The sequence below is a fragment of the Somniosus microcephalus genome, chromosome 14, assembly GCF_052327205.1.
Source record: "Somniosus microcephalus isolate GS21.2 chromosome 14, FLI_Smic_1.0, whole genome shotgun sequence".
Classification (NCBI taxonomy): domain Eukaryota; kingdom Metazoa; phylum Chordata; class Chondrichthyes; order Squaliformes; family Somniosidae; genus Somniosus; species Somniosus microcephalus.
The window spans coordinates 108,581,329-108,605,662 of NC_141000.1; the positions used below are offsets into that span (position 1 = coordinate 108,581,329).

General features: G+C 44.4%; 1 protein-coding gene across 1 annotated transcript in view; it reads left to right on the forward strand.

Moving 5' to 3' along the window:
- The window catches only part of LOC147107826 (bromodomain and WD repeat-containing protein 1-like), a 122,544-nt gene that overhangs the window by 18,804 nt on the left and 79,406 nt on the right, over positions 1 to 24,334 (forward strand). Inside the window, exons 10-14 of the mRNA XM_086007167.1 lie at positions 322 to 392; positions 2,668 to 2,768; positions 10,901 to 10,941; positions 16,562 to 16,660; positions 17,301 to 17,454. Coding sequence (XP_085863293.1) covers positions 322 to 392; positions 2,668 to 2,768; positions 10,901 to 10,941; positions 16,562 to 16,660; positions 17,301 to 17,454 — 466 coding nt within the window. The remainder of the gene's footprint in view (positions 1 to 321; positions 393 to 2,667; positions 2,769 to 10,900; positions 10,942 to 16,561; positions 16,661 to 17,300; positions 17,455 to 24,334) is intronic.

Sequence of the window (24,334 nt, forward strand, 5' to 3'; positions counted from 1 at the left end):
ATATCTATGGTTCTGTGGTGTTCGTGGTGAAACTGTTTTGAAGTGCTGAATAAAGTTTAGCACACAAGAAATGTGAGCACATACTAAAGTAAATTGGCTTAAGTGCAAATTTTCATTAATGCATTGGTGCCAATACATTAAATAAGACTACCGATAACGCTGGTAGTGTTGAGCCTGGATTATGCAGCATTGCTGTATAAATCATTGGTATAATTATTTGAAAAACAGAAAAAGAAATGGTGGATTTTAGTTAATGAGTAGTTCTGTTGAAAACCAATTTTTTTTGTCCGAGTACATTGACCAATATCGCCTTTCAATAAGGAATCAGCCATTGAAGTTCACGGAGCGGTCCAGACCAGGTTCCCCGATGATTTGTTCTTCATTTAGTGTTGGTAAGTGACAGAAACAGTCTTTGCATTTTAAATTAAATTAAGTCCAAAAATACATTTACATAAACTGCTGAATTTAATTGAAGTGGCTTTGTAGAGATTTCCTTGAGTTGGAGGGTAAATGCATTGACGTATTCTGAGCCTAGGGAAGGGAAGAATTGGCTAAAATGTCCTTTTCTGATCATTATCCAATGCTCCTGTAGGAAGGTGGGTCTGCACATGTGGAGTTGCATATGGGGAATACCCTGATGAACAGCTTGACAACTTATTGTTGACCCTTACATGAAAAATGGCCATTTGAGTTAGTTACTGGAGGGCTCCTGGTGCAAAGGCATCTTCCAGCATCAATGACTTGCGCCAGGTGGGAGGAGGGACAAGAGAGCGCCCGAATGCTGCTTTCTCTCAGTATTTGCAATTTCCTTAATATAATTTTGCGTACATGTAAGAGATGACTAGATCTCCTTTAGCGAAAAGAACTTGTCTCTGATTGGCTTGAACTCTCTTACTCTCTACCGAGCAATTGTACGGAGTGGGGGGGTGGTGGCTGAGACTTCCGCTTGCTGATTTGTCTTCGAAAACAAAAAATATTCGGCTCATAATTAAAAATCTAAATGGTTAAATGGCTCGCTCTCCTTTTTCATCATCCCCTTCTCAAACCCCCCCCCCCCCCCACCCTTGATCCCTCTGTCCTTGCAAACTATTGTCTCATCTCCAACCTGCCTTTCCTTTACAAAATACTTGAATGTGGTGTTGCCTTCCAAATCCGTGCCCATCTTTCCTGCAACTCCACTTGAATCTCTCCAATCAGATTTCTGCCCTTCCCACAGCACCAAAACAGCTCTAACCAAAATAACAAACAACGTTCTCTGCGACTATGACCCTGATGGATTGTCCCTCGTTCTTCTCAACATCTCTGCAGCCTTTGATGTGTCTACTGTGCTATTTTTCTCCAATTCCTCTCTTCCATTATCCAGCTTGTTGTGAGTGCCCTCGCTTGGTTATACTCCAATCAATCCCGTCCTAGCCAGAGCATCTCCAACAATGATTTTTCTTCCTGCTCTCATTCCGTTGCCTCCAGAGACCCCCCAGGAATCTATCATTGATCCTCTCCTTTTTATCTACATGCTGTCCTTAGCGACGTCACCTGCAGATATGGAGTCAGCTTCCACCTCTTTTGATCCCGCCACAACATTTTATTGTCAAACTGCTTGGCATCCAGTCTTGGATGAGCGGCAATTTCATTTAACTAAACATTTGTAAGACTGAAGCCATTGTCTTTGGTCCCCGCCAATGACTCCATAACCCTCCTAGCCATTGTCTCGGGCTGAACCAGACTGCTCGCAAACTCGGCATCCTGTTTGACTCTGGGCTGAACTTCTGACTCCATATCCTCCCCATCACAAAGACTGCCTACTTCCACCTCTGTAACATTGCTCGTCTCTGCTTTTGCCTCAGCCCATCTGATGCTGAAACCCTCATATATGACTTTGTCACCTCCAGACTTGACTGTTCAAATGCTTTGCTGGTCAGCCTCCCATCCTCCGCCCTCCATAAACATCAGCTCATCCAAAACTCTGCTGCCCATATCCTGCACCAAGTCCTGCTCCCCCATCATTCCTGTGCTTGATGACCTAGATTGGTGCCCGCATCAAAATCCCTCAAATTTAAAATTCTCATCCTAGTGTTTAAATCCCCTCATGTCCTTGCCTTTGGAAAGGTTGCTGATTGTTTCATGTGTCTGGGATATGGTGCCATGCAACAAATCAGTTAGTCAACCTGCACATTTCTTATGAAAAAGAAATATATTTTGCTATGAGGAAGGCTTTTCCCCACCCTCTTCCCATTAATTATTTCCCTGCGCCATTCAGAACCTCTGACCATGCAGTTCTCACTAAGTCCTCTGACAAAGTGCTCACTGTAAGGCTTCTGGAATCTATTCTGCTGTGGCGTATTTGGAAATAACACTGCTCCGTATTATAATTGAGTACTGTATTGGTTGTACAGTTAACTTTGTTCAAGATTTTAAATTTTGGAGATAATCGTTTCTCAGTTTTATTAGGTACTTTCTGTGCTGCATAGCCATTTGTTGTCATGGAGCATTTAGTTTTGATGCCTTTACACTTGTGGGTGAAAATGTGCAATTGGAATCCTACTTTTTGCATTCTTCTAGTTGGAGCAATTATAATTGCAAGCATGCCTTGCCTATTTGTTGCAATTAGTTGTAGTTCCTGATTAAAAAGTTGATCCAAAGAATCATTTTTTTCCTCTTTTTTAAAAGGTGGCATGTTCCTAGCAGCTGGCAGCAGTGATCATGTGATCAGAATATATTACCTTGGATCTGGAACCCCTGAGAAGATTTCAGAATTAGAATCTCATCTGGTAAAGACGTTACTAAAGTTGTGAAAGAGACCGTTGGATTTCTAAATATTTGCATATTGTTTAGAAATATTGGGTGGCATTTTTAAAAAGTGTTAATTATTAATTTGTGTTTTATAAAGCACTTTACTTTCATTGTCTAAATTAGATTACGCTCCATCCCTGTTCTCAATAGGTTAGTTATTCTGTGTGATAACTTTTAGCCTTTCATCTCATTATCTATTCAGTCCAGTGGAAAAGATTGTATAAAAGGGGAGAAAAAGAACTTTGGTAGTGAAAATTGAAGGTACAGTTTCAGGATTTTAAACTTTCTATTAAATCTAGTTTTGCTAGAAAACCCATTACTGTTTTAATTACTCTATTTAAGAATAATTTGCATTGGTTTACATAAATCCAGGGTAACTTTTTATTATGCCCAAGGATATGGCAGCTAACAGTGGATGTGTTGTTTAAGGAGTTGCACGAGAATGGCCCAGTGTCTTGCCCTTCCTTACCTTTATCACTTTGATGAAATAGGCAGAGCATGTCTATGCTCTGTCTCCTGCTTTTTCTCTTCCATGCCTAGTGGCACATGTGGCAACCCATTTCTTCCACAGATTTTACATCCAGCAGATCATGTTTCTTGTTATTCGTTCCTGGGATATGGGCGTCACTGGCAAGGCCAGCATTTATTGCCCATCCCTAATTGCCCTTGAAAAGGTGGTGGTGAGCCGCCGCCTTGAACCGCTGCAGTCCGTGTAGTGAAGGTACTCCCATAGTGCTGTTAGGGAGGGAGTTCCAGGATTTTAACCCAGCGACGATGAAGGAACGGTGATATACTTCCAAGTCAGGATGGTGTGCGACTTGGGGTTGAATTTTGTCAATGGGTGGGGGTGGGACTGCTGGTTGTTGGGTTTCAGTCCCGCCCCCAACGACGTCCGGCCAACTCATGCTATTTTCCCTTGATTGATCTTGTTAAGCCTGCCCCTGCGGACTTACCGGCCAATTAAGGGAAAGCCGGTGACAGAGGACGTCAACGTATGACGTTTCATCTGTCAAATTCTTTGCCAGATGAATTGTCAGCGTTTGACAGCTTTGAGAAGCTGTCAGACACTGACAATCTCTGTTCTAAGGTGAGCCCTTGCTCTAAGGTGAGCCCTTGTACTGAAGGCTTAACAAAACCTCTTTCCTCAGCAGAAATCAGATTGCTGCTGCATCTGAGAATGCAGCAGCCATTCTGTCATCTCTGCCATTGAGATGAGGCACCTCCGGATCCCCAAGGGTTGATGCCTGCTGGAAGAAGCAAAGGTAAGTAAACTTTTTCCAACACTTTACACTCACCTCTCCACACTTGCACCCATCACTCACCTCCACAGCGGACCTTTTGATCCCTCTTACCCCCGCAGACCCACTGCTCTCCTCGCTGACCCTGGCGAGGTTCGCAGCCGTCAGGAAGCCCGCACTTGCAGGGGTAATATGGGGATAAGCCTCAAAACTGCCTGTTAACAGGCTCTAATCGCCTTCCCGCCTCGTGGAGATGGGTCCCTGCGCGAGTCGGGGACCCGCCTCCCAGGAAGATGGCATGGAGGCGGGTTGGGAGCGGGTTCGGTACCCGCTCTCAGTTTCTGCCATTTTCCCGCAGTCCGACCTCCATACCCGCCTCTCCAGGGCTGGGAAAATTCCCCCCCTTGGTGTTCCCAGGCGCCTGCTGCCCTTGTCCTTCTTGGTGGTAGAGGTCGTGGGTTTGGGAGGTGCTGTCGAAGAAGCCTTGACGAGTTGCTGCAGTACAGCTTGTAGATGGGACACACTGCAGCCACGGTGTGCCGGTGGTGGAGGGAGTGAATGTTTATGGTGGTGGATGGGGTGCCAATCAAGCGGGCTGCTTTGTCCTGGATGGTGTTGAGCTTCTTGAGTGTTGTTGGAGCTGCACTCATCCAGGCAAGTGGAGAGTATTCCATCACACTCTTTACTTGTGCCTTGTAGATGGTGGAAAGGCTTTTGGGAGTCGCGAGGTGAGACACTCGCCACAGAATACCCAGCTTCTGACCTCTTGTAGCCGCAGTACTTATGTGGCCCTGACGACCATGTGTGCGGGAAGTGTATCCAGCTGCAGCTACTGGCAGACCGCATTGCGGCGCTGGAGCTGCGAATGGATACATACTGGAGCATTCGCGATGCTGAGGATGTCGTGGATATCACATTTAATCAGTTGGTCACACCGCAGGCAAAGGCTGCACAGGCAGGAAGGGAATGGGTGATTGCCAGGCAGAGTAGTAGGCACAGGCAGCTAGTGCAGGGGTCCCCTGTGGCCATCCCCCTCTCAAACAGATGTACCGCTTTGGATATTGTTGAGGGAGATGGCTTATTGGAGGAAGGCAGCAGCAGCCAACTTCCTGGCACCATGGGTGGTTCTGCTGCACAGGACGGGAGGAAAAAGAGTGGGAGAGCTATAGTGATGGGGGATCCTATTGTAAGGGGAATAGATGAGCGTTTCTTAGGCCGTAAACGAGACTCCAGGATGGTATGTTGCCTCCCTGTTGCAAGGGTCAAGGATGTCTCGGAGCGGCTGCAGGGCATTCTGGAGGGGGAGGGTGAACAGCCGGTTGTCGTGGTGCATATAGGTACCAACGCTATAGGTAAAAAACAGGATGTGATCCTTAAAGCTGAATATAGGGAGTTTGGAGGTAAATTAAAAAAATAGGACCTCAAAGGTAGTAATCTCAGGATTGCTACCAGTGCCACGTGCTAGTTACAGTAGAAATAGAAGGATATTTAAGCTGAATACGTGGCTAGAGGAATGGTGCAAGGGGGAGGGATTCAAATTCCTGGGACATTGGAACGGGTTCTGGGGGAGGTGGGACCAGTACAAACTGGACGGTTTGTACCTGAGCGGGACCGGGACCGATGTCCCAGGGAGAGTGTTTGCTAGTGCTGTTGGGGAGAGTTTAAACTAAAATGGCAGGGGGTTGGGAACTTGTGCAGGGAGACGGAGGAAACGGAAGCAAGGATAGAAGCAAAAGACAGGAAAGAGAAAAGCAAAAGTGGCAGTCCGAGAAATCAAGGGTGTAAATCAAACATGGCCACAGTAATTAATAATTCTAAAAGGTCTAAGAGTGTTAAAAAAAAAAAAAAAAAACAAGCTTGAAGGCTTTGGCCTAGAAATTGGGGTGAGGTGCCAAAGCGGGGCAAAAATCGCCTGGGCGCTGGATTTTGCGCAGCGTTTCGAGCATTATCGATCGTCGGAAATTCGGTTTCAGTGCGCCTAGAGGGGACGCGGCGCGGCTCGAGGTGCTCCGCATCCCTCTTAGGGCGCTGAAACTGAATTTCGCAGCGCAACGTGGCACGGCACGCTGCGGTACTGCAGGCCTTCCTCCCAAAGTTAAGGGGGAGGAGCCTGCAACAGCGCGATCCCTGATCGCGAATGCCGGCAAAAGAGCCCGGCACCGCGGAGAAGTGCCGGGCTCTCGGGAAACAGCCGGCAATGCCACGGGGGGGGGGGGGGGGGGATCTGGAGGCCGGGGACGGAGGTGCTGGCAGGCGGCCGCCGGAAAAAACGGCCGCCCTGCACCTCCACCTTAACTTGCGCCTCTGCCGGCGCAGTAAGGCCCCGAGAACCGGGCGCGGGTAGCGATCGGCGCAGTAGCGGCGATCGCTACCCAATATCGCGATCGGGACGCGAATGGGGCGCTGCGCACACCAATGACGTCATCGGTGGCGGCGCAGCGCAACAGGTTAACACCACCATTAGCGCCCCAACTCAATATGGCGCAAGGCGCAGCCAGTGGCACTACAGCCACTGACTGCCTCTTTAGGCGCTAAAAGGTGGCGCTAGCCACCCAATTTCTAGGCCTTTGTGTCTTAATGCGAGGAGCATTCGTAATAAGGTGGATGAATTAGCTGCGCAGATAGATGTAAACGGATATGATATAATTAGGATTACGGAGACATGACTCCAGGGTGACCAAGGCTGGGAATTCAACATCCAGGGGTATTCAATATTCAGGAAAGACAGGCGAAAAGGAGGTGGGGTAGCATTGCTGGTTAAAGAGGGGATTAACACAATAGTAAGGAAGGATATTAGCTCTGATGATGTGGAATCTGTATGGGTAGAGCTGAGAAATACCAAGGGGCAGAAAACATTAGTGGGAGTTGTATACAGACCCCCAAACAGTAATGCTGAGGTTAGGGATGGCATTAAACGGGAAATTAGAGAAGCGTGCAATAAGGGCACAGCAGTCATCATGGGTGACTTTAATCTACATATAGATTGGGCTAACCAAATTAGTAACAATACTGTGGAGGAGGAATTCCTAGAGTGTATACGGGATGGTTTCCTGGACCAATATGTCGAGGAACCAGCTAGTGATCAGGCCATCTTAGACTGGGTATTCTGTAATGAGAAAGGATTAATTAGCAATCTTGTGTGAGGCCCCTTGGGGAGGAGCGATCATAATATGTAGGAATTCTTCATTAAGATGGAGAGTGAAGTAGTTGACTCAGAGCTAGGGTGCTGAATTTAAATAAAGGAAACTACGATGGTATAAGGCGCGAGTTGGCTAGGATGGATTAGGGAATGTTACTTAAAGGGTTGACGGTGGATAGGCAATGGCAAACATTCAAAGATCGCATGGATGAACTACAGAATTTGTTCATCCCTGTTTGGCATAAAAATAAAACAAAAAAGATGACTCAACCATGGCTAACAAGGGAAATTAGGGATAGCATAAGACCCAAGGAGAGGACATATAAATTGGCCAGATAAAGCAGCAAACCTGAGGATTGGGAGCATTTTAGGATTCAGCAAAGGAGGACAAAGGGATTAATTAAAAGGGGGAAAATAGAGTATGAGAGTAAGCTTTCAGGGAACATAAAAACTGACTGTAAAAGCGTCTATAGATATGTGAAGAGAAAAAGATTGGTGAAGTCAAGCATAGGTCCCTTGCAGTCAGAATCAGGAGAATTTATAATGGGGAACAAAGAAATGGCAGACCAATTAAATACATACCTTGGTTCTGTCTTCACAAAGGAGGACACAAATAACCTCCCAGAGATGTCGGGGAACATAGGGTCTAATGAGAGGGAGGAACTGAATGAAATCAGTATTTGTAGGGAAATGGCGTTGTGGAAATTGCCGGGATTAAAGGCTGATAAATCCCCAGGGCCTGATAATCTACATCCTAGGGTACTTAAGGAAGTGGCCCAAGAAATAGTAGATGCATTGCTGGTCATCTTCCAAAATTCTATAAACTTGAACAGTTCCCATGGATTGGAGGGTAGCTAATGTTACCCCACTATTTAAAAAAGGTGGTAGAGAGAAAACGGGGAATTATAGAATAGTAAGCCTGACATCGGTAGTGGGGAAAATGCTAGAGTCCATTATAAAAGATGTAATAGCAGAGCACTTGGAAAACAGTGACAGGATCGGACAAAGTCAACATGGATTTACAAAAGGTAAATCATGCTTGACTAATCTACTGGAAATTTTTGGGGATGTAACTGGTAGAATAGGTAAGGGAGTACCAGTGGATGTGGTGTATTTGGACTTTCAGAAGGCTTTCGATAAGGTCCCGCATAAGAGATTAGCGTGCAAAGTTAAAACACATGGGATTGAAGGTAAAGTACTGACTTGGATAGAGAACTGGTTGGCAGACAGGAAGCAAAGAGTTGGAATAAACGGGTCTTTTTCCGAGTGGCAAGCAGTGACTAGTGGGGTACTGTGGGGATTGGTGCTAGGACCCCAGTTATTCACAATACAGGTAGACTATCCTTTATCCGAAAACCTCGGGACCAGCCGAGTTTCGGATAAAGGAGAATTTCGGATTTCGGAAGGTGGGTCGGCGGGGGTCGGCGGGGGGTCGTGCGCACGACTTACGCTGACGCTCAGCGTAAGTCAGTCGGGGTCGGCGGGGGTCGGGGCCGGCGGGGTCCGCGGGGGGGTCGGCGGTTGTCGGGGCCGGCGGGGTCCGCGATGGGGTCGGCGGCTGGCGGGGTCGGCGGTTGTCGGGGCTGGGGGGGTCGGTGGTTGTCGGGGCTGGCGGGGTCCGCGGGGGGGTCGGCGGCTGGCAGGGTCGGCGGTTGTCGGGGCTGGCGGGGTCCGCGGGGGGGTCGGCGGCTGGCGGGGTCGGCGGTTGTCAGGGCTGGTGGGGTCGGCGGTTGTCGGGGTCCGCGGGGGGGTCGGCAGTTGTCGGGGTCCGCGGGGGGGTCGGCGGTTGTCGGGGGCGGGGGGGTCGGCGGTTGTCGGGGCTGGCGGGGTCGGCGGTTGTCGGGGTCCGCGGGGGGGTCGGCGGCTGGCGGGGGGGGTCGGCGGGGGGTCGTGCGCACGACTTACCCTTTATCCGAACTTCCGCAACCGGAACCCTCTAAAAACCGAAGGTTTTTTCGTTCAGCTTAAGTCGTACGCACGACTTACGCTGAACGAAAAAACCTTCGGTTTTTAGAGGGTTTCGGTTTTCGGAAGTCCGGATAAAGGGTAGTCTACCTGTATATATTAATGATCTAGACGAGGGAACTAGATGTAATATGTCCAAGTTTGCAGATGACACAAAGCTGGGTGGGCGTGTGTGCTGTGAGGAGGATGCCGAGAAACTCCAGTATGATTTGGACAGATTGGGTGATAGAGCAGATGCATGGCAGATGCAGTATAATGTGGATGAATGCGAGGTTATCCACTTTGGTGGCAAAAACAGGAAGGCAGATTATTATCTGAATGGCAATAGATTGGGAAAAGGGGAAGTGCAACGAGACCTAGGTGTCATTGTGCACCAGTCGTTGAAGGTAAACATGCAGGTGCAGCAGGCGGTTAAGAAGGCAAATGGTATGTTGGCCTTCATAGCGAGAGGATTCGAGAACAGGAGCAAGGATGTCTTGCTGCAGTTGTACAGGGCCTTGGTGAGACCATACCTTGAGTATTGTGTGCAGTTTTGGTCGCCTTATCTGAGGAAGGATGTTCTTGCCATGGAGGGAGTGCAGCGAAGATTCACCAGGCTGAGACCTGGGATGGCAGGAATGATGTATGAAGAGAGATTGGGTCGATTAGGCTTGTATTCGCTAGAGTTTAGAAGAATGAGAGGGGATCTCATTGAAACTTATAAAATTCTTACAGGACTAGATGTTCCTGATGGCGGGGGAGTCCAGGATAAGGGGTAAGATGAGGAGGAATTTCTTCACCCAGAGAGTGGTGAACCTGTGGAATTCTCTACCACAGAAGGCAGTTGAGGCCAATTCGTTAAATATATTCAAGAAGGATTTAGATATATTTCTTACGGCTAAAGGGATCAAGGGATATGGGGAGAAAGCAGGGACAGGGTATTGAATTTGGATGATCAGCCATGATCTCATTAAATGGCGGAACAGACTCGAGGGGCCGAATGGCCTACTCCTGCTCCTATCTTCTATGTTTCTATGTGGCTGGTCCAGTTAAGTTTCTGGTCAATGGTGACCCCTAGGATGTTGATGGTGGGGGATTCGGCGATGGTAATGCCGTTGAATGTCAAGGGCGGTGTTTAGACTCTCGATTGTTGGAAATTGTCATTGCCTGGCACTTGTATGGCATGAATGTTACTTGCCACTTAACAGCCCATGTTCTGGGTTGTTTCTGTAACAAAGACCCCTTTTTATGTGGACTGATTGTTAATCTGACCAGGGGGGACTGGCTAGATGGGAGGTCACATCTCCACTCCCATTGGTGGCTAATACCTGGCTGGATATCAACCAGAGACCAGAACTCTCTTTGCTCATCAGGGATGTTTGGAGTCTGGGGTGTGGCTCAAACCCATAATATTTTGACTTCGAGGTGCAAATGCTACCACTGAGCCAAGGTGCACTCAACCAGTACAAAATACTGGAAGTACAAATTAAATTATCCAATGCCTGAAAGAGAAAAACAGATTAACAGACCCTTTGTCAGATGCTGACGAACTAGTGTCCAACATTTTCGGGTTTTTAATTTTTCCAGGATCCATGTATTTTTTAATCTTTATTTATGTTTTTATTTGGGTTGGGCTTGTGCATACTGATTACATGCAACAGTGAATGATCTGCACGATGTAAGAAGACAATTGGTTTACGTGACATGTAGAATTTAAAAAATCCACCACTTAATTTGAATACTGTATCAACATTATCTTAAACATTCACATTTATTTTCACCCTTTCAGGACAAAGTAGACAGCATTCAGTTCTCCAACAATGGTGATAGGTAAATATTTTATTTTTGGTTATGATCATATGCATGTTATCATCTGATTTTAATACCATCTGTTTTACTATTTGACTTTAAGTAACACTTCCAGGGGAACAGCAGTACACATGTAAATTTCTGGTTTATTGCTTGTTCATAACTACATTTCCATTACGCGAGCTGTCTGTGATAAACATATGTCAGGTTCTAAAAATTGACAATTGTGTTATATACTGTGGCTGAAAATTTTCATCACAGGTGGTTCTTTAGACCCATTTAAAAAAGAAAAGAGGTTGGGGAAAACGCTGTATAAAGGGAAAGTTAAGTCTGACAGCTGTGGTGAATAACCTTTATCCTGCAAGTGAATCTGATCAAAATAACTGTCACTCATGGGTTTTGTGGTCAGGTTCTTCTGCAGTTTAAAAGCATGCACCATAGCTGCCACCTGTATGAATGTCCAAGCTAGTATTTCATTTTAAGAAAAGTAATTTTTAATTGCTAATGAAACTGTATCGTTTTTGTAAGTTAAAATTTAAGTTCTGTTAAGTGTCTTTAAAATGCTTCTTTTAGAGAGGTTAGATTTCAGTTGACTGTAATTATCTTGTTGCCTTTATTTTTCATACCTGCTAGTTTATCCTGTTTAATCTTGAAACAATACTGGCTAAACCGGATACTGTATCACCATATCACTGCAAAAGTCTTCACATTTATTTAAAAATGTCTTTATTAGAATGGATGTATAAAATTATGCATTAAGGCTTTTGTTTTCAAACTTCCCATTATGAGGAGACATTGCAACTTTCCATTTAATAATCTAGATTTAAAATACTAATAGTAAAATTGTACTCTGCTTCAGATTAAGATACAATTTAAAGTAATAGTTAATTGGATTATGGTAAATGATCATGTGCAATCTAGTATGGTATTATTCAAAAATATAATTTACAACTTGTGATTTTAACTTGAAGTGGCTATTTGCCCCATTAAGCTGATCGTCTCCATTTTCAAATTCTGCAGTAATGCCACCCATTGTCTCCTTCAGTCCCTAATTGCACAGGAACTAAAAATATTCACTACTCTGGCTCTTGCATTCTACAAAATTTTGTGCACTTTTCGCATATTTGGAATTTTTTTGCTGCTCTTTGGAATAAATTGGTAGCCCAGGATTGCTGAATTTTGTAAGATGCATATCAAAGAGTGACTTTTTTAAAAATGAGAGGTGATCTCATTGAAACATATAAAATTCTTACAGGGCTTGACAGGGTAGATGCTGGAAGGATGTTCCCCATGGTTGGGGAGTCTAGAATTAGGGGTCACAGTCTCAGAATAAGGGGTCGGCCATTTCGGACTGAGATGAGGAGAAATTTCTTCGCTCAAAGGGTTGTGAATCTTTGGAATTCTCTACCTCATTGGGCTGTGGATGCTCAGTATTTGAGTATATTCATAGAAATATAGAAGATAGGAGCAGGAGTAGGCCATTCGGCCTCTCAAGCCTGTTCCGCCATTCCATGCGATCATGGCTGATCATCCAACTTCAGTACCCTGTCCCTGCTTTCTCCCCATATCCCTTGATCCCTTTAGCCTTAAGAAATATATCCAACTCCTTCTTGAATATATTTAACGAATTGGCCTCTACTGCCTTCTGTGGTAGAGAATTCCACAGGTTCACCACTCTCTGGGTGAAGAAATTCCTCCTCATCTTAGTCCTAAATGGCTTACCCCTTATCCTTAGACTGTGACCCCTGGTTCTGGAATCCCTGCCCATCGGGAACATCCTTCCTGCATCTAGTCTGTCCAGTCCTGTTAGAATTTTATAAGTTTCAATGAGATCCCCTCTCATTCTTCTAAACTCCAGCGAGTTTAAGCCCAATCGACCCAATCTCTCCTCACATGTCATTCCTGCCATCCCAGGTATCAGCCTGGTGAATCTTCGCTGAACTCCTTCCATGGCAGGAACATCCTTCCTCAGATAAGGCGACCAAAACTGCACACAATATTCAAGATGTGGTCTCACCAAGGCCCTGTACAACTGCAGCAAGACATCCTTGTTCCTGTACTCAAACCTCTCGCTACGAAGGCCAACATACCATTTGCCTTCTTAACCGCCTGCTGCACCTGCATGCTTACCTTCAGTGACTGGTGCACAAGGACACCCAGGTCTCGTTGCACGTCCCCTTCTCCCAATCTATTACCATTCAGATAATCTGCCTTCCTGTTTTTGCCACCAAAGTGGATAACCTCACACATATCCACGTTATATTGCATCTGCAATGCTTTTGCACAATCACCCAACCTGTCCAAATCATCCTGGAGTTTTCCGGCATCCTCCTCACAGTACACACGCCCACCCAGCTTTGTGTCATCTGCAAACTTGGAGATACTACATCTTGTTCCCTTGTCTAGATCATTAATATATATTGTGAATAGCTGGGGTCCAAGGACCGATCCCTGCGGTACCCCACTAGTCACTGCCTGCCACTCGGGGGGGGGGAAAAAGACCCGTTTATTCCAACTCTTTGCTTTCTGTCTGCCAACCAGTTCTCTATCCAAGTCAATACCTTGCCCCCAATGCCATGTGCCTTAACTTTACACGCTAATCTCTTACGCGGGACCTTATCGAAAGCCTTCTGAAAGTCCAAATACACCACATCCACTGGTTCTCCCTTATCTATTTTACCAGTTACATCCTCAAAAAATTCCAGTCGATTAGTCAAGCATGATTTACCTTTTGTAAATCCATGTTGACTTTGTCCGATCCTGTCACTGTTTTCCAAGTGCTCTGCTATTACATCTTTTATAATGGACTCTAGCATTTTCCCCACTACTGATGTCAGGCTTACCGGTCTGTAATTCCCCGTTTTCTCTCTACCACCTTTTTTGAATAGTGGGGTAACATTAGCTACCCTCCAATCCATGGGTACTGTTTCAGATTCCATCGAATGTTGGAAGATGATCAGCAATACATCTACTATTTCTAGGGCCACTTACTTAAGTACCCTAGGATGCAGATTATCAGGCCCTGGGGATTTATTGGCCTTCAATCCCGTCAATTTCCTTAACACCATTTCCCTACCAATACTGATTTCTTTCAGCTCCTCCCTTTCATCAGACCCTATATTCCCCGACATCTCTGGGAGGTTATTTGTGTCCTCCTTTGTGAAGACAGAACCAAAGTATGTATTTAATTGGTCTGCCATTTCTTTGTTGCCCATTATAAATTCCCCTGATTCTGACTGCAAGGGACCTACGCTTGACTTCACCAATCTTTTTCTCTTCACATATCTATAAAAGCTTTTACAGTCAATTTTTATGTTCCCTGCAAGCTTACTCTCATATTCTATTTTCCCCTTCTTAATTAATCCCTTTGTCCTCCTTTGTTGAATTCTAAACTGCTCCCAATCCTCAGGTTTACTGCTTTTTCTGACCAATTTATATGTCCTCTCCTTGGATCTTATGCTATCCCTAATTTCCCTTGTTAGCCACAGTTGAGTCACCTTTTTTGCTTTATTTTTATGCCAAACTGGGATGAACAAATTCTGTAACTCATCCATGCGGTCTTTGAATGTTTGCCATTGCCTATCCACCGTCGACCCTTTGAGTGCCATTCCCCAATCAATCCTACCCAACTCGCGCCTCAGAGCATCGTAGTTTCCTTTATTTAAATTGAGGACCCTAGTCTCTGAGTCAACTACTTCATTCTCCATCTTAATGAAGAATTCTATCATATTATGATCGCTCCTCCCCAAGGGGCCTCGTACAACAAGATTGCTAATTAATCCTTTCTCATTACATAATACCCAGTCTAAGATGGCCTGATCTCTGGTTGGTTCCTCGACATATTGGTCCAGGAAACCATCCCGTATACGCTCCAGGAATTCCTCCTCCACAGTATTGTTACTAATTTGGTTAGCCCAATCTATATGTAGATTAAAGTCACCCATGATGACTGCTGTGCCCTTATTGCACGCTTCTCTAATTTCCCTTTTTATGCCATCCCGAACCTCCGCATTACTGTTTAGAGGTGTATATACCACTCCCACTAACGTTTTCTGCCCCATGGTATTTCTCAGTTCTACCCATACAGATTCCACATCATCAGAGCTAATATCCTTCCTTACAATTGTGTTAATCCCTTCTTTAACCAGCAATGCTACCCCACCTCCCTTTTTTGCCTATCTTTCCTGAATATTGAATACCCCTGGGTGTTGTGTTCCCAGCTTTGGCCACCCTGGAGCCATGTTTCCGTAATCCCAATCAAATCATATTCTTTTATCTCTATTTGTGCAGCTAATTCATCCACCTGATTACGAATGCTCCTCGCATTAAGACACAAAGCCTTCAGGCTTGTTTTTTTAACGCTCTTAGACCTATTAGAATTATTATTTACTGTGGCCATGTTTGATTTAAACCGTTGATTTCTCTGACTGCCACTTTTGTTTTTCTCCTTCCTATCTTTTGCTTTTATCCTTGTTTCCCTTTCCTCTGTCTCCCTGCTCAGGTTCCCAACCCCCTGCCATTTTAGTTTAAACCCTCCCCCAGAGCACTAGCAAACACTTCCCCTAGGACATCGGTCCCGGCCCTGCCCAGGTGTAAACCGTCCGGTTTGTACTGGTCCCACCTCCTTTAGAACCGGTTCCAATGTCCCAGGAATTTGAATCCCTCCCCCTTGCACCATTCCTCTAGCCACGTATTCATCTGAAATATCCTTCTATTTCTACTCTGACTAGCACGTGGCACTGGTAGCAATCCTGAGATTACTACCTGAGGTCCTATTTTTTAATTTACCTCCTAACTCCCTATATTCAGCTTTTAGGACCTCATCCCGTTTTTTACCTATATCGTTGGTACCTATGTGCACCACGACAACTGGCTGTTTACCCTCCCCTTCCAAAATGTTCTGCAGCCGCTCTGAGACATCCTTGACCCTTGCACCAGGGAGGCAACACACCACCCTGGAGTCTCGTTTGCGGCCACAGAAACGCCTATCTATTCCCCTTACAATAGAATCCCCTATTACTATAGTTCTACCCCTCTTTTTCCTCCCGTCCTGTGCAGCAGAGCCACCCCTGGTGCCAGGAAGTTGGCTGCTGCTGCCTTCCTCTGACAAGCCATCCCCCTCAACAGTATTCAAAGTGGTATATTTGTTTGAGAGGGGGATGTCCACAGGGGACCCCTGTACTACCTGCCTGCGCCTACTACTCTGTTGGTCACCCCTTCCCTTTCTGCCTGTGCAACCTTTGCCTGTGGTGTGACCAACTGCTTAAACGTGATATCCACGACGTCCTCAGCATCGCGAATGGTCCAGTATGTATCCAATCGCACCTCCAGCGCCGCAATGCAGTCTGCCAGTAGCTGCAGCTGGACACACTTCCTGTACACATGGTTGTCAGGGACATTCAAGACAGAGATTGATAGATTTTTGGATATTAAGGGAATCAAGGGAGATGGGGATCGTGCAGGAAGGTGGATTTGAGGTAGAAGATGAGCCATGATCTTAGTGACTTGCGGAGCAGGCTTGAAGGGCTGACTGGCCTCCTCCTGCTCCTATTTGTTATGTTCTTAAAATAAAAATCTAAACTATACACAGATTCATCCTGTATAATGTTGATGTTAGTAATTTTTAAAAAATATAAAACAGGTTGGTCAGTGGTAGCAGAGATGGAACAGCACGGATCTGGCAGTACCAGTACCAAGAGTGGAAAAGTATCTTGCTGGACATGGGTGCTAAATTGCCAGGGTAAGATGTAGGATTTTTTGAGATTTTTCAGTCCAGTGTTACCATACATTAATTTCCGTAAAGTGGCTGCAAAGTACTTAGCTGCAGGTGTCCGAAGTTTTAGATTTGTATCTTGCATTGCTCTTTGTTTAACTCTGTTTTCCACAGAACTTAGCTGTAATGTGATTTGTAGCTCAGTTTTGATGTACGGGGCTTATCACTGGTATGATGAAACTGTGAAGAGATTTTACAAATGAGTATGAATAACAGAAGGAAAGTATTAGAAAAAAGGAAGAAACAAAGCCAAATTATTTTTCTGACATTGGTAACGATCTAAAACTTGAACAAACCCTTCTTAAGCTGTTGACTTTCAACAAATTTGATGGATTAGCGATGAAGTACTGAAAGTATAGATACTGTGGCAAGTGGTTTCTTACATACATTGTACAGATCTTCAGGAAATGATGTAAATACATAAAGTTTATCAGCATCTGAAAGGAGGTTGATAAACTTGCTACTTCCAGAATTTTATGTTTTTACTTGATTTCCAACAGCTTGTTTTCTTTTCTTTTTGCTCATTGTGTATTACTTGCTAATATCCCAAAAGGTTTTATTTTTGCCTTTCTCAATGTGCAATTGCTGCTTATTGTCTATTCTTTAGAAGCACCTCCTGTCCAGGCGATGATAAGGTCACAAAACTGAAAGTGACAATGGTGGCATGGGATCGTCGTGACAACACTGTCATCACTGCTGTGAACAACCATACTTTAAAGGTGTGGAATTCCTATACTGGGCAGTTGCTGCACATCCTAATGGTAAGTAGTATTCAACATTTTGGGCATTAACACATTGCATCACTGACTGACCCATACTGGAATGATTTAATGCTGTAGTGCACTAATTGCTGCAATTTAGTCAGTGTTGAGGGGCTTTGAAATTAAAGAAGCCCATGTGTTGCGTTTTTTTCTTAGATTGTTAAATTTCAGTTTTGCAGTACAGTTTAAGATCAAGAACATGTGCTTTTGTGTGCTAGTGCAGCTTACATCCACTCTTTGACCTGTGTTTTTAGATCGAAAGCCAGAATCCACATAGTGAGTTCACAGCCTTGGCTGTGCTATTAGGTGATTAGTATGTGGAGGCCTGCTGTCTCCCTACAAGGAGAGGGAAATTTTGATTGGGTCACTTGTGCACTTCCTTGTAGCCAGTTCAAATTCCAGTGACAGACCTGGGAATGGGTCACTCATCTCAACTCTGAAATTAAACAAAAAAACAAATACAAAGCCTGTGCTCATTGACTAAAGAGCAGCGATTATAGTTATGGGTACATAATATATATGTTCTTGTAGTTAGCCTTATCTATAGTAACTTGCATATCTTCACAATAAATGGTGCAACAATCTTTACCCGTACCTCCATTGTGGAAGGCTACTTGAATGCTGTAATAATCCAATACTAATAGAATTAATCTTATACTACTGAAATAAAACACTAAAAACAATTAATACACCTGCTGTCCCTGTTTCCTTGTCCCATTCCTTTCTTTCACATTTTCTCCCTCCTTTTATTTTTGCTTTTGTTTTGTTTCTAACCTAACCCATTCATCCTGTATCTTAAATTTTGTTTTTTCAATTTCTTCCAAATTTAAGTGCATTTCCCTCCCTGGGTCCTGGGATCTCATCATCCATTTTGACGGTGGGAGAAGCATACAAGAAATTGGCCTGAGGCAAAAAAAAAAAATTGTTTTTGTTAGAACACTATAGATTGACCCAATCATACTGATTTGACTGGGTTGATCTTTCACTTTCAAGCATGAATTACTCACTGTAGCACTAAGTGCATAACCTCCTCTGTCATCTCGCCACCCCTGATTACACCTGCAGGAAGTAACTCATTTGACACAGTCAGGGTTAAATGTAAAATTTCAACCGAATAGTAGATGTCAGCAGTGGGTCAGTGGTAGTACTCTCACCTTTGAGTCAGAAGGTTGTGGGTTTAAGCCCACTCCAGAAACTTAAGCACATAATTGAGACTGACACGCCCGTGCAGTACTGAGGGAGTAGGAGGTGCACTTCGGTTGAGACGCTAAACCGAGGCCCCGTCTGTTAATTCAGGTGAAGGTAAAAGATCCCGCGGGACTATTCGAAGAAGAGCAGTGGAGTTTTCCCCCAGCATCCAGGCAATATTTATCCCTTAATCAACATCACCAAGACAGATTATCTGGGCATTACCTCACTGCTATTTGTGGGAGCATGCTGTGTGCAAATTGGCTGCTGCGTTTCTTACATTACAACAGTGACTACACTCCAAAAATATTTCATTGGTTGTAAAATGCTTTGGGATGTACTGAGGTTGCGAAAAGCACTATACAAGCGCAAGTTTTTTTTTCTTACTTTGGATCATAGATGACCCTATAAATATTGTGCAGTGCAATGCACAGGATAAAACCAGAAATGAACAGAGTGAACAAAATAGTAGTAAGAAAAATGAACTTACAGGAAACTCGCTTTTAACCGGCACCTAAATATCCGGAAATCTCTCTTAACCGTTAAAATTTAGGAGTAGGTTCAGGTACGTTTTACTATATATTAGTGGCCGTGTAACCGGGGTTCCTGCACCTGTGGTCGTGCAACAGAGACTCCTGGATCTGTGGCCGTGTAACCAGGGTTCCTGCACCTGTGGTCGTGCAACAGGGACTCCTGGATCTGTGGCCGTGTAACCGGGACTCTTGCACAGGTGCCGTGTAACCGGGGCTCCTGCACCTGTGGCTGTGTATGGGGCTCTCGTACCTTGGTAAGTATACCTCTCTGTAATCTGGACTTTTTGATCAACCGGCACCACGCCGGTCCTGTTGGTGCCGGATAAAGAGTTTCCTGTACATTTATGTAGCACCTTTCATGTCCTTGAGATATCCTAAAGTGCTTTGCAGCCAATGGATTACTTTTGAAGTGTATTTACTGTTGTTAGATAGACAAACACCCCAGCAATTTTTGTGCACAGCAACGCCCCATAAATAACTGCAATGAATAACTAGTTAATCTGTTTTGGTGATGTTCGTTGAGGGATAAATGTTGGTCAGGATTCCCTGCTCTTTGAATAGTGCCATGGGGACAGGCATATGATTTAATGTCTCATTCAGAAGACTGCAGTTCAGATGAGTCTGAGCGAGCGGACCTGCGGGAGGAACAAAGTCGGAGACCGGGGATCAAGGCAGCGTGGAGCAGAGACTTGGGAGTCTGAGCGAGCGGACTACCTGCAAGGGAGACAGTCGGCAAGTGATACAACAAAGGAGTGACATCAGAATTCAAAGATGTCGCTGGCACAAGGGAGCTGAGAGGTGAGTATTTGTGGTAAGTTTTTTTTTGTTCTGTTTTCAGTATATTTCTGCTAAGTAGTTCATAGCCAATCTAATAGAGGGAGGTGCTGATTGGTGGGTAGCTGTTGAGTGTTTCTTAAGTTTATTTCTGCTAAATTACCTCCTTAGTCTGGTAAATAGAGGCATGGCAGGGCAGTTCAGTCCCGTGATTTGCACATCCTGTGCCATGTGGGATATCCTGGACGCTTCTTGCGGCCTGGACGACCACGTGTGCAGGAAGTGTTGCCTACTGGAGCTTGAGCGGCAGCTGGAGTCACTACAGTGTATCCGTGAGGCTGAGAAGGAAGTAGAAGAGCAAATCTTCAGGGAAATCGCAGAGATATGCAAGAGCTATAGAGTGGTGATATTGGGGGACTTTAATTACCCAAGTATCGATTGGGATAATGCTAGGGTATAGGAAAAGGAGGGGGAGGGATTTCTGAAATGTGTTCAGGAGAATTTCCTTGACCAGTATGTTCTTGGCCCAGCTCGGAAGGAGACATTGCTGGATCTGGTGCTGGGAAATGAGGTGGGCCAGGTCGACCAAGTGACTGGGAGAGGAGCAAGGAACAATCTGGAGTGGAACTTCTAAACTGGAATAGGGCTAACTTCAATGGGATGCGAAAGGATCTAGCCAGGGTAAAATGGAACCAAAGATTGACAGGAAAAACTGTAACGGAACAGTGGGTGATCTTTAAGGAGGAGATGTTCCAAGTACAGGCTAGGTACATTCCAACAAGAGGGAAGGGTAAGAGGACCAAAGTAAGGGCTCCTTGGATGATGAGGGTGATTGAGAAGATGATGAAACAAAAAAAGAGGGTGTACGATGAATGTCAGGTGAATTCTTTAAAGGAGAACCAGACCAAATACAATAAGTTGAGAGGGGAAGTGAAGATGAAAATAAGATTGGCAAAGAGACAATATGAGAGTAGAATGGCGGTAAACATAAAAGGGAACCCAAAAATCTTCTACCAGCATGTAAACAGTAAGCAGGTAGTAGGAGACTGGGTGGGGCCTATTAGGGACAAAGAAGGTGATATATGCTTAGAGGCGCAGGGCAAGGCTAGAATACTCGATGAGTACTTTGTATCGGTGTTTACTGAGGAGGTGGATGCTGACAAAATATTGGTAGAAGTGAAAAGGGGTGAAAATTGATACAGGATGTACTAGAAAGACTGGGTATGCTTAGAGTGGATAAGTCACCTGGTCCAGATGGCTTGCATCCCAGGTTGCTAAGGGAATTGGGGGAGGAGATGGCAGAAGGGCTTGCCATAATTTTCCAATCTTCCCTAGATGCGGGGGAGGTGCCTGAGGATTGGAAAGTGGCAAATGTGACACCATTGTTCAAGAAAGGGTGTAAGGACAATCCTCGTAGTTAACATCAGTGGTGGGTAAAGTTTTAGAAATAATAATCAAGGAGAAAATTAATGGGCACTTGGAGAGGTTTAAGCAAATTAAGGAGAGTCAACACGGATCTGTAAAAGGCAGATCGTGTTTGACTAATCTAATTGAATTTTTGATGAAGTAATGGAGGATTGATGCAGGGAATGCAATGGATGTTGTCTACATGGATTTTAGGAAGGCATTTGACAAAATACCACATAGAAGACTGGTTAACAAAATTGAGGCTCATGGAATAGGTGGGTCAGTGGCAGCTTGGATAAGGAATTGGCTTCCAAGGACAGAAAACAGTGAGTTGTGGTAAATGGCTGTTTTTCAGACTGGAGGATGGTAGACACACTGCTATAACCTGGATATTGGAATACAGAGTAGAATGTGGCAAACGGTGAGGATGATACCAATTGACTGCAACAGGACATAGAAAGGCTAGTAGAATGGGCAGACAAGTGGTAGATGGAATTTTGAGAGAGAAGTGTGAGGTGATGCAGTTTGGCAGAAGGAACAGGGAGAGGCAATATACACTTAATGGCGCAGTTTTAAAGAGTGTGCAGGACAGAGGGACCTGGGAGTTAATGTGCATAGGTCCCTGAAGGTGGCGGGACATATTGAGAGAATGGTTGGCAAAGCATATGGGATCTTTGGCTTCGTAAATAGAAGTATTGAGTACAAAAGTAGAGGAGTTATGCTGACCCTTTATAAAGCGCTGCTTAGGCCACAACTGGAATATTGCGTCCAGTTCTGGTCACCAGGCTTTAGGAAGGATGTGAAGGCCCTTGAGAGGGTGCAGAGGAGATTTACCAGAATGGTTCTGGGAGTGGGGGATCTTAGCTACAAGGACCGGTTGGAGAAGCTGGATTTATTTTCATTAGAGCAAAGGAGGTTGAGGGGTGATTTGATAGAGGTGTACAAGATTATGACGGGTTTGGATAGGCTAGACAGGGAAAGGCTATTCGCACTAGTTGATGGTACAAGGACTAGGGGACACAGATTTAAGGTTTTGGGCAAGAGATACAGGGGGGACGTGAGGAAAAAATTTTTACGCAGCGAGTGGTGAGGACGGAAGTGGTGGAAGCGGGGAGACACAATGTTTTCAAGGGGAGACTGGCTAGGCACTTGTCTTGCGGGGGAATGGGACTGACTGGATTGCTCTACAGAGAGCTGGCACGGACTCGATGGGCCGAATGGCCTCCTCCTGTGCCAATATGATTCTGATGTAGCATTCCTTCAGTACTACATGGCAGTTTCAGCCTAGATTAAGTGCTCACATCCTAGATAAGGTTTTACACTTATGATATTCTGACTCAAAGATGAGAATGCTACCGAATGACTATTGATTTTTTAAAAATGACTGCTTAGCAATGTTTATGAACAATATAGCTCAATACCATGATATTGTGCTGACAGTTTTCAGAGTAAGTCAGTAAATACTTTGAGGGAAAGGTGAACAGAGATTTGGTAACATTACGGTGTGTGTAAGGCGGAACTGACTTGAATGAGATGAGCTGGATAGGAAAATCAGTAGTTTAGTAGCAAAATTTACTGCTTTTCCATTTTAGAGCAAAGTTGACATCAGCAAGACACTATGGAATGTTGGTGTAGTACAATTTCTTTAGTTAGATTCTCTAGTTTTTGTTACATTTTCTTAACTAGCTGTAATTTAAAACCGTAACAAATATTAACAATATTTGAATCCTTGCTTTTGTGCATGATATATCTAAGCTGGAGACAGGCTGAGAAGATAGCAAAAGATTTTCTTGTAGTTTTTAGAGTGCTCATTAAAGATGGTTCCATACTTTTTTGCAATATATCATTTTGAAGTAACGAAATTTAATCAGTTTTATTCATGAGTTGATTGTGCCTTTTCCTGGCGCTGCAGGAATCGAAGCATGTGGATGAAGGAGCTAGTTGAGGAGACAAAATCATTTATATATAAGGTGACTTCTGATTCCAAAACTACCATTCATGTAAACTCTTTTGTCTCCTTAATCTCCTCTTGCCCATTTACCCACACCCTGGGGGGAGGGGAATAAAGGCACCCACACCCTGGGGGGAGGGGAATAAAGGCAAATTCAGTATTTAAAATAACAACAACGTAGAAAATGCAACACTTTCATACATTTGGCAAGCAATTCTGAAAGCTATATGAGTGTCTAGTGGCTCAGAAGCTAATGAGGTGGGGAGAATGGGAGAAGAGACGAAAAGGTTGCTTGAAACTAAAGTGTAGGCTCAACCTGACTTTTGAACATAGGAGAATTCTCCTTATAGAGATGCTTATTTTTATATGAGCCAAAATTACAACTGAAATGAAGTTCTATGCAGGTGATAAGAGAAGTGGCTTAAATGCTTTAAAAGAGTTTTATGTCATTTTTGTTTTTGTCATAGAAGTGCAGCTGATGGCAAATTCAGGCTTCTCCCATCCACACTTGGCAGTATGAGATGGATTCTTTGTTTACTTGCAAAGGCGACCAACTGTTTTTGGGTCTTGTGAATTGCTGCCTTCACTTCTGTCTGGTGTATGGCACTGGTGGAAAAGTAAATGGGGAAGAGTTGCACCAGGAGGCTGGTGTGGCACTGCTTCTAAAACCAACACAGCAATGTAAAAGCAGCTTTTTAAATATGCTTGGAGGTTATATGATGCCACTATAATTAGAGCTCCATTTTGTTTGGGTTGTCTTCATTTGTTAAAGTATCTTTAGTAGATGTGCCTGAAACGTTTGTGACTGAATTAAGTAGTTGGAATAATGCATCTATCTTAATTTTATGCAGCTTGATTTTCTGTTGTAATATTTAGGAGAGAAGGTTTTTTTTTTGTAAATTCTAATTTTAAATGGATGGGAAAATAAATAGGGAGGATCTGATTCATAATGCTACAAGAGGGAAATGTTTTTGGGGGGAGGGGAGAGATCAAGTATTTTTTTTAAATTACTGCTTCCCCTTATTTG